At 38.4% G+C, this 11159-nt stretch overlaps 1 protein-coding gene and 1 non-coding gene across 2 annotated transcripts; both read left to right on the forward strand.

Moving 5' to 3' along the window:
* The first annotated feature begins 8349 nt into the window (after window positions 1–8349).
* On the forward strand, window positions 8350–8967 carry LOC144707059 (histone H2B.2-like). Its single transcript, XM_078580182.1, has one exon. It carries the CDS (start codon window positions 8351–8353, stop codon window positions 8747–8749), a length of 399 nt encoding a protein of 132 aa, XP_078436308.1. The 5' UTR covers window position 8350; the 3' UTR covers window positions 8750–8967.
* TRNAC-GCA (transfer RNA cysteine (anticodon GCA)) lies at window positions 8789–8860 on the forward strand. The gene has a single exon. It is a non-coding gene; the product is annotated as a tRNA-Cys (tRNA).
* Window positions 8968–11159: the final 2192 nt, after the last annotated feature.

Raw genomic sequence — 11159 nt, forward strand, 5'->3', positions numbered from 1 at the left:
TACATGTTTTTTCTTGCATGCATCTTAAGTTATAGTCCATCAATTTATACTATCAATCCACCGTCCTGATAGAAATATATGTGGCCAGCAAGCTAATCACACATTCCACATCTCATTCCACGTTCATTAATATAACATATTCATTATAGTGCACGTGTGATACTTATAATGAAGTCCATGAATACATGATCGGACTTAGTGAATTTGATGTAACACGACGACGACCGGGATCGAACGGCTCATGTTACACCACAATTAGCGTTTATTAATGCACTACCTTATAGATGATAAAATGGCGATTTTGAGAAACAACGACAAGTATGAAGAATTTCAAAGTTAGACTCGATGAGTAGCTAAGTGGGCAAAGTTCGATTGAGCACAATCGACTTCCCAATGTCCCTTTGGACCAAATCCAAACGCATAAGACGAGGGATAGTATAACTATCTAAGGGCGTCATGTTGGGTTCTAGGCCTTGAGATGGATGAACAGAACAAAAACGATGAGCAGCGGAAGTCTTTTGCGAATCAAACGGCATCGACAAAAACCATTGAAACTAAATACCTTTGCGCGAATCTCATTCGTGATTTCTTTGATCCCGGAGCGAGACGAGTCGATATGCTCAAGTGTACAGCCTCTAGATGTATCCACGCGGTACTCGGCACGTCGGATCTCCTCCTTCTCGTAGACGAACCCCGTTCTATCTCCGTCGGCGTCGTTACGTCGTCCCTATCACATCAGGGATGTAGAGGGGGTGTGGGGAGAGTGGAGAAGAAGAGGAAAGGCCCCTGAACAATTCTGGAATGGGTGAATTTTGTTCAGGGCCTTCCCCTCTTTATACTAAGTGGATATTTTTCATAAAAACCCCCAAAACTTAAGTATATCTTCCAACGTCCAAAAGACCATTTGCGTGTGACCCTCTAAGCCTATGTATCAGTCTAGTTAACGACTCCAACGACCCAATAACCTTTATTGGCCTTCCAAATTAATTAAATATATCATCATATAGATTAATTAATGTCGGATCAATTTAACCCAATCGATAGGTCGAGACTCCGACACGTGGGGTGCCAAGCTACACCTCGTGTCCTAGAAGATACAAAGGAGTGTGTATCGACTCACTCATAGAACCTGTTCATCATCGGTTACCGTGTATGTATAATCCCTCATCCACTTGATGCTCCTGGGACAACTTAGGGTATGGTCAACTGTCAAACCTAATCTGTCATCCGAGTTAGTACTGATGCATTCAGAAATCATCGGAGAACTCTTCTCCGATATTTCACTGCCTTGGCCAAGGACTTCATTGCATCATCTTCCTTGAGCTGTCACCTCTTATACCGAGGGTGGACGATCCCATCTTGACTACTCAATCGCCTTAGTGTACTTCTTGATGCACCCGAACTAAGACCGTTTAGAATCCCATGATTAGAGACTCGTTGGCCATAGCCAAAGTAAAACCGTCCGTCCACAAGACGTCTTTGGTGTCTCAGGTCTAAGGACCACTTACACAACCGTGGCCTGAATCAACCTGATTGACAGTTCGATATAATACCATTCAGGGATTGGTACGGATCAATTCAGTGAACTCTTTCTGCTAAAGAGCACCCACTATCTATCCTTAGTGTCGCCACACTAATGGCTACGGGACCGGCCATACTCATCATATGAGTGAGGCTAGATAGTGCTATTCTATTTAGATACTTCGATATCCTTCTCGCGTATCCTCTGAATAGGAATGTTTAGAACACGCGCTTAAAGACTAGTGATCTCCGTATTACGATCTCATCATAATTCACTTAGTTCGATCATGTATTCATAGACTTCATTATACGCATCACACGTGCACTACAATGAATATGTTCTATTAATAAATATGGAACGAGATGTGGAATGTATGATTGGCTTGTCGGCCACATATATTTCCATCACGTCCAACGTTCCACGAAGGAATTACTACCATAAGAAAATCTATGACCATTCAGTCTCTAAGGTATTAAGACGGGTCTGTTGGGGTCCTATCTCTTGAGGCACAGAGCAATAATGAGACAAACATTGGAAGAAAGTAATGATCTGTAAATAGAGGGTATGAACTCCTATGAACCTGGTAAGTCAGCCGAGAAGTTGTCGTTGGCACTTGTTGACGAGGCAAACGGTGTGCGCGATGCGCAAGGATGCAGCACTCGGGGTTGCTGCGGGCTGGGATGTGGCAGGTAGGGGCGCAACCCCCAGGGGTGACACACGTGTGGGCGCGGCGCACTGAGGGCGTGACGCGCAGGTGTGAGAGCGCGACGCGTTAACGCGAGGGTGCGGCGCGCGGGCATGAAGGCGCGGCGCGTGGGCGCGAGTGCACGGCGCGCGGGCGCGTGGCGCGCGCGCGTGCACGGAGCGCAGCGCGCGTAGCGCACGCAGGCGCGAGGTCGTGACGCGCAGGTGCGCGGCGCACGGGTGCGGTGTGCTGAGGTGCGATGCACGGGGCACGTCGCGGAAGCAGGCCCGCGTGGCGTAGCGCTCAGAGAGTGGTGGGCCGAGTGCAGCGCACGTGGATGCAACGTGCAGAGGACGGAGAGAGGATGGCGGGCGGTCACGATGGGCGGCAATGCGGATCCTCCGGCGGCGTTGAGTTCCGGGCGACGATGGAGGATGTTGGAGATCCAAAAACACCTCCAAGATCCACGTTCTTGATAGCTTCTTGCACTGTAATTGCCAAGAACTGGGCTTCTTCCAAAGAGAGAAAACCATGACGAAGAGGGGACGAGGGACACCACGTTGATCCTATCGTGGAGGGTAGGCCACGTCTCCCACGATCTACGACGATGTTGATTTCTTAGAACTATCCTCTAGGCTATGGTTAAAGAGGGAAAACAACACAATACTTGGATTTCTCACAATAAGTCTGTCTGTCCTCTTGGGCATGCCCAATCGGCGTAACTTGAGGAACCGTCTCAACACGAGCGGTTCTCTCTAAACACGAGGAAAATAAAATGATCAAAATGGACAAGGCCAAAACACAAACGGCCCAGTCCATAATTCGGCGAGGAAATTACACAAAAGACAAAGAAAATAAACTAAAAAAAAACGTGTGCAGATCCTCCTTCACTTAGAGTACTTGAACGAGGCGTCGCGGACATCAGCTTGTGTGCCTCGGTGTGGTTGTTGGCGACGTTCCGTCTTGCTGTCGAGATGGTTCCCCATCAGAATTATGATAAGATTGTAATATGGAGATCACTATTCTTTAAGCATGTGTTCTATACATTCCTATTCGAAGGATACACGAGACGGACATCTAAGTAGCCCAATACAACAGCACTATCTAGTCTCACTCATATGATAAGTATGTCTGTTCCCGTAGCCATTTGTGTATAGACACTAAGGATAGATAATGGGTGTTCTTTAGTGGAAAGAGTTCACAAAATTGATCCGTACCAATCCATGAATCCTATTATACCGGACTATCAATCAGGTTGATTCACGTCACGGTTTGTGTAAGTGGTCCTTAGACCTGAGACACCAAAAACGTCTTGTGGAGGGACAGTTGTACTTTGACTATGGCCAAAGAGTCTCTAATCATGGGATTCTAAACGATCTTAGTTTGGGTACATCAAGAAGTTCACGAAGATGATTGAGTGGTCAAGACAGGATCGTTCACCCTTGGTATAAGAGGTGACAGTTCAAGGAAGACGATGCGATGAAGTCCTTGGCCAAGGTAGTGAAATATCAGAGAAGAGTTCTCCGATGATTTCTAAATGCATCAATACTAACTCGGATGATTGATTAGGTTGGACAGTTGACCATACCCTAAGTCATACAATGAGCATTAAGTTGATGGGGGATTATACATACATGGTAACTGATGACGAACATGTTCCATGAGTGAGTCGACACACACTCCTTTGTATCTTCTATAACACGAGGTGTAACTTGACACCCCATGTGTTGGAGACTCGACCTATCGATTGGTTTAAATCGATCCGACATTAATTTATCTATATGATGATATAGTTAATTAATAGGGGAAGGCCCTAAACGAAATTCACCCAGGACAGAATTGTTTAGGGGCCTTCCCCTTCTTCTTTACTCTCCCTACACCCCCTCTCCATGCCCTATGTGATTGGAACGGCGTAACGACGTTGGTGGAGGTAGAACGAGGCTCATCAACCAAAAATGATGATATTTGACGTCTCGAGGATGATGTGGATACATCTAGAGGATGCACAATTGAGCAGCTTGACTCATCTCACTCCGGGATCCAAGAAATCAAGGATGTAATCCGTGCAAAGGTATTTCATTTCATGGTTTTATTGATGTCATTTTGATTCCGTTCAAGTCTTCCACTACAGAATGTTTTGATTTGTTCATCCATGTTAATGCCTGTAAAACCCAACACATCCATTCATCCTCCCATTTTTACATTCATCAACCGTTGGATTAAGCATCAAATGTGCATCCATCTACCATCCATCCATCCATCCATAATAGGTCCATACTTTGACAAAAACTCATACATGAATACATCAATTTTATGAATCATCTGCCAACTCCGCCAATCATGCATCACAGTTCCAATCATAAAAAAATCAATGTAATTTGTCTAAGACAACAACCTCTTAGTGTATAAAACATCATCCTCATGAGCTATTTGAGTTATTCTACTTAAATATACAGATCATACTCATTGCATAATATTTTAAAGTATAAATTATTGATACAATTTTTAGGGTTAAGAGCGTTCTTGTTAAAGTCATGGTCCCTTGTTTGACATAATAAGGGGATTTGCGGGTGCACTCGATGCGCCACTTCAAAGGAGCTTCTATGAGATCATAAATATCAAGTTTTAGGGCATGAATCCAGTGAAACATCACAAAGGTATTCCATTCTATGTTCAAATAAATAATCATCAGTTTCATCCCCTTATTTGTTTAGGCTCCACTTATATAATCATTGGTCTTTGCTTTTGACACCGTAGATGTAATTTCACGAATAGTTGAATGGCTGAAGTTGATGGGTTTCGAAAAGTCAGAAGCAATCAAAATAAAGTTTATATAGTAAAAATATTTCATTCTCTGTTTGAATTTGGAATTACAGAAGCCACAATTTAAAGCGACTCTTTAAAGTAGACACAGTACGTAACCAGACAATTAATTTTTTAAAAAAATCTTGAATGCTAAAGAAGTTGACTAGGAAAAGGAATAAATGTGACCTTAAATTTTGGGCCAAAAGAATAGCAGTTTTGTAAATAAAATGCAGCAAAATCCATTGTTAAGTATGAGAGAGAATAATGAACATTGACACCTGCGATGATAGTTCAAAATTACAATTAAGAAATTGAATTGGTCCACTATTTAGTCTGATGATACTGATCAAGCTATAATCTTGAGTATTCGGACATAAATATTTCAAAATCTTTGCTATATAGTGGAAGTAAACAAATTGAATGCTAGTTGCAAGTTATATATGATGGAGTATATTTCATGGTTAGCTGCAAGTATCTCAACCAAGTAAATTTTATCATCAAATTATGACAAAATCCCTTTACGTTCATTGATTGATATCTAATTTATTTTAAAAATAGACATAACTTCTAAAAACCCACATATCCAATGTAATTTAGCATGAAACTCAAATCAATGAAATATACATCAATAATATTTGCCTAAAGTACTTATGTTACCAATGACCTAGAAGGCTAAACTGACATAGACATTTTTTCACACAAATATTTTGTAGACCTAGGACGGTTTGGTATCCCGTGAGAGTTGAACATCAAAGTGAAAACACAATCGTCCATCAACAAAGCCTTTTTGGTGTTTTAGGTCTAAGGATTGCTTACACAACCGTGACACAGATCAAGCTGATTGATGATAGGTAATATACCATTTAGGGATTTATATGGGTAAATTTGATGAACTCTTTCCCAAAAGATCATGTGCTATTGTCTCACTCACATGATGAGTATGGTCTATTCCACACAAGGGCAATGGAATAGACCATAGTCATCATATGAGTGAAACTAGACAGTAGTAATTTATACATATATTTTATTTTGAATAGGAATGTATAGAACATGTGTTTATAGACTAGTCATCAATGTATTATGATTTCAGTATAATTCAATTTAGCCATTGCATGCATTCATGGGCTTATATTATAAACATCACGCATGCATTATAATGGATATATTGTATCTTTGAATATTGAATAAGACATGGAATGTGCGATTGACTTTTTATTCCTTCCAGTGAGCCATATATATTGGGTTCGTTTATGCATATAAGGCTTCTGACTTGTGCATAAATATTTATAATTTCCTTACGAGCACAAAACAAGGAAGGGTTGAATCCACACGGATCAAGTATCGACTAAGTGACTTTTAATTTTAAAATTTTTCATTTAATATTTTGATGTATTTTTAGGAAGTAAATCTAATTTTATAAAATAAAAATGCATTAAATTAAAAATATTATAATGATATAATCATTTTATAATATGATGATATAATGACATTCCAGAATAATGCAATTTACTCATAATTTATAAACTAATTTAAAGAATTTCAACAAAAGTTTACTATATAAAGTACTAATTAATTATATAAAAAAAATTTCTGGCTCTTTGAAAGTGTCGGTGATGGTTGATGGGGACGGGGTTAATGGAGTGGAGAAAATGAATAGAATACCATGGTTTATTGATCGAAGATGATCGTAGATATGCTTTGCTCAGCAACAGAGCTAGTGAGTGGTATGGATCCACAATTGTATGGTCAACATAAATGGAGGCGGATGTGCGCCAAGAGCCTACATATTTAATGGTGGTGTGTGATGGTAAAAATCTAGACCATTCATGATGATAACCTGTGAAAAATAATGAAGAATTGAGTTTTAAAAAGATGAAGCACATACTAACATTATCATCATGTGCCCTAAAGGTAGAGTGGTGGTTACTCTTCTTGCATCATTTTCTAGACGTCACTCCATTCCTTCTCTATTGACATGTAAGAATAGACCCAAACAAGTTTTTGAATGAGCAAATCACTACTCTAATTGTAATTGGAAGCAAAATCTGTGTGTGTCCCTGTTTAGAAGGATGGGGGGACTATTTATAGGTAAGATGGGAGAAAGACGAGGCTACATTCAAAATTTTAGCCTAAACATCTTATAGGGATTGGAAATCAAATCATTCTCAAGCCTCCAATTTTCTCTCCGCTCCTTGATCCATATGAGGATTGCCAACATAGCACGTAAAATTTTTAAATTTGACAGATCAGTGAAAGTAAAAAAAACACATTAAAAATACTTAAAGAGATCCAAATAAAAATGTTAACACATTAAAAAGTTATTTATGAAACTTTATGTCAAAAATTTATATTAACTTGAGAACAATCAGAATATTCGAAAAATGTAACTAGCAGTCTAGCCTCGGTAGCACACATTTATGCCCATTTTAATGAAAAAAAAAATACATGAAGTTACTATGAAAGTTAGCATGTTATTTGTGATTATCACTCATCTTCATATTCTGTTATACTTTTGTCCTGCATATTTCTCCTCGATTTTCTTTTTTTCTTGTATATTCTTCATTTATTTATTCCCTTAATCTTTTCATTCCCCCTTTCCCTCCTTTTTCTCTTATTTCTTTCTTTTTCTATTGCCCTTTTATTTTTCTAATTTTTTTTCCTTGTATACCTCTTTTCTTCTTCTTCTCTTCCCCCTTTTCTCCCTCTTTTCTTCTTCTACTATTTATCCATCACTATCTAGTTTTCTCTCTCTACCCTTCTCTCATATCTCTTTCTCTATTTCTCTCTCTAACTTTCTCTCTAAGTTTCTCTTCCTGCAATCTATCTCTCTATCCTCTCTCTTTCTCTCCCTCTAAATTTTCTCTATACCCTCTCTCTCTCTCTAAATTTTCTCTTATTTTTCGTCTTCTCTTTATTTTAGTTTTCTTATTCTCCAGTCATGCTCTTTTTTTACTCCATTTAATAAAATAAATAATTCCCACCCAAAAATTCGCACCACACACCACACAAGGGCTCTCTAGCGTTTGAAATTTTGCATTCTCTTTCTCTGAGTTTTTGAGTTTTTCCTTCCTCTAATCTCTCTGAAATCCACACGTGCGCCAATATTTTATCACGTGCGATAGATTAAGAAAATTTAAAAAATCCCCCTTAAAAACCGGGCAAAGCGAATCGGACATTGACACGTGTTGTCCTTTCGCCCGTACATCTGGCCATTATCAACGGTCCTGGATCGGCCAGCTCAGCGATCCGGGGACAAAACTTTCACCCAATAGAATCACAGAGAAGGCGCCTATTTAAACCTCATCGGCCGATTCAACCAAACGTTTGAACTGCGAGAAATGGCGCCAATGGTAGAGAATAAGCCCGCGGCGGAGAAGAAGCCGAAGGCGGAGAAGAAGCTCTCGGCGAAGGTCACTTCCGCGGCGGGAGACGAGAAGAAGAAGAAGAAGGTGAAGAAGAGCGTGGAAACCTACAAGATCTACCTCTTCAAGGTGCTCAAGCAGGTTCATCCCGACATCGGCATCTCCGGCAAGGCCATGAGCATCATGAACTCCTTCATCAACGACATCTTCGAGAAGCTTGCGCAGGAAGCTTCTCGATTGGCCCGCTACAACAAGAAGCCGACGATCACGTCTCGGGAGATTCAGACCTCCGTCCGGCTGATTCTCCCGGGGGAACTCGCCAAGCACGCCGTGTCCGAGGGCACCAAGGCGGTGACCAAGTTCACGAGTTCTTGATTTGTTTCTTATTTGTGATTTTTTGTGAATTTTCATCTCGGGTCCATAGCTCAGTGGTAGAGCATTTGACTGCAGATCAAGAGGTCACCGGTTCGAACCCGGTTGGGCCCTGCTCTTTTTTTTAGGGGTTACCTCAAAATATTACGTGTTATTTTTTATTTGTTGTGATGAAGCCTTTTAATGCAAATAAGAAATCGCCTTGTTCTTTTCTGATGAAATATTGAATTCCTATCGTCTTTAATTACTTTGGAAACGCATCATGCGTTATTTTTTAGGGCTACCTGAAACAATTATGTGTTGTAATGAACCATTTTGCTTACATTCCTTAGGGCTTCCTGCAACAATTGTGTTGTAACCCGGTTTTGCTTACCTTTTCTGGGGCTACCTGAAACAATTATATGTTGTAATGAACCATTTCGCTTACCTGTTTTAGGGCTACCTGAAACTATCAAGTATTATTTTTTATTGGTTGCAATGAAGCGTTTTATTGCATGTAAGAAATCACCTTGTTCTTTTCTGATGAAATATTGAATTCCTGTCGTCTTTAATTACTTGGAAACGCAACATGCGCTTTTTTTAGGCAACCTGAAACTATATAGTATTATTTTTATTGGTTTTAATGCAAATAAGAAATCACTCTGTTCTTTTCTGATGAAATATTGAATTCCTGTCGTCTTTAATTACTTGGAAACGCAGCATGCGTTATTTTTGTGGCTAACAGAAACAATTATGTGTTGTAATGAACCGTTTTGCTTACTTTTTTTTAGGGCTACCTTAAACTATCAAGTATTATTTTTATTGCTTGCAATGAAGTGTTTTATTGCAAATAAGAAATTACCTTGTTATTTTCTGATGAAATATCGAAGTCCTTTTGTCTTTAATTACTTGGAAACGCAGCATGCGTTATTTTTGTGGCTAACTGAAACAATTATGTATTGTAATGAACCGTTTTGCTTACTTTTTTAGGACTACCTTAAACTATCAAGTATTATTTTTTATTGGTTGCAATGAAGTGTTTTGATGCATATAAGAATTTACCTTGTTATTTTCTGATGAAATATTGAATTCCTTTTGTCTTTAATTACTTGGAAACGCAAAAATTGCAACTGTTGAAATATTCATTCTGTAGCTTTTTTAATGAGGCGTTTGATTGCATATTTCTTCTAAATAAGTCATCACCTTGTTCTTTCCTGACGAAAACTGAATTCCATTTGTCTTTAATTTCTTAGAAACGCAAAATTGAAATTGTTTAAATGCTGTTTAGTGCAACTTTTGTAACGAAGCGTTTTATTGCTAATTTCTTCTATATAAGGCTACCTGAAACTGTGAAGTAATCTTTTTTATTTGTTTCAATGAAGATTTTTATTGCAAATTTCTTCTATGTAAGAAAGTACAATGTTTTTTCTGACGAAAAATCGAATTCCTGTTTATTTTGATTACTTGGAAACGCAACAATTGAAAATGTTTAAATGTTCTTTTTGCAATGAAGCGTTTCATTGCGCATTTTTTCTATAAATTGAACGCATCTTGTTTCCCTGATGAAAAATTGAATTCTGTTTATCTTTAATTAATTGGAAACCCAACAGTCGGAACTGTTTCAATGTAACTTTTGTTATGAAGCGTAATATTGCGCACTTTGTCTAAAAGAGAACGCATCTTGTTTTTTCTGATAAAAAATGAATTCCTGTTTTCTTTAATTCCTTGGGAAGCTAACAATTGAAACTGTTCACATGTTACTTTCGTAGTGAAGCGTTTCGTTGCACATTTGTCTATTAAAGAAAGAATATTGTTTTTTCTATTGAAAACACTGAATTCCTGTTGTCTTTGATCGCTGGAAACCCAACAATTTAATTTGTTGTAAATAAACATTTCATTCCACATATATATTTTTTCAATAAAAGAACGCACCTTATGTTTTCTGATGAAGATAATAATCCCGTATTGACGTTAATTACTTGGAAACTTAAGAACCGAAACTATTTAAATGGTGTTTTTATTATTTCTTGCAATGAACCGTTTTATTACACTTTTTCTATGCAAGAACACACCTTATTTTTCTGACAAAAAGTCTATTTTTTGTCAATAATATCTTGGAAACTGAAAACTCTTTAAGTTTTATTTTTATATTTGTTTTAACGAAACGTTATAATTGCACAATTTCATTCGCATAAAAAACACACCTTGTTATTTTGATGAAAATAGTGAAGTCCCGTTGTTTGTAATAAATTGAGAACTCTCGCATGTCGTTAATGTATTGATCGTAATTGAACATTATAATGTATAAGCTTTTTTATAAAACTTAGCAACTGTTTTTTTTTCTTTTTGATAGAAATAATAAAATCCATTTAGCTATTAAAAGTTGGGAACGCAACAGTTCAAAGCATTAGCCGGACTGCATCAACAACGGTTC

This window comes from Wolffia australiana, chromosome 8, assembly GCF_029677425.1.
Source record: "Wolffia australiana isolate 7733 chromosome 8, ASM2967742v1".
Classification (NCBI taxonomy): domain Eukaryota; kingdom Viridiplantae; phylum Streptophyta; class Magnoliopsida; order Alismatales; family Araceae; genus Wolffia; species Wolffia australiana.

Bases quoted from the DNA above. Each gene is read 5' to 3' on its own strand.
- LOC144707059 (XM_078580182.1), top strand. From the start codon at position 8,351: ATGGCGCCAATGGTAGAGAATAAGCCCGCGGCGGAGAAGAAGCCGAAG.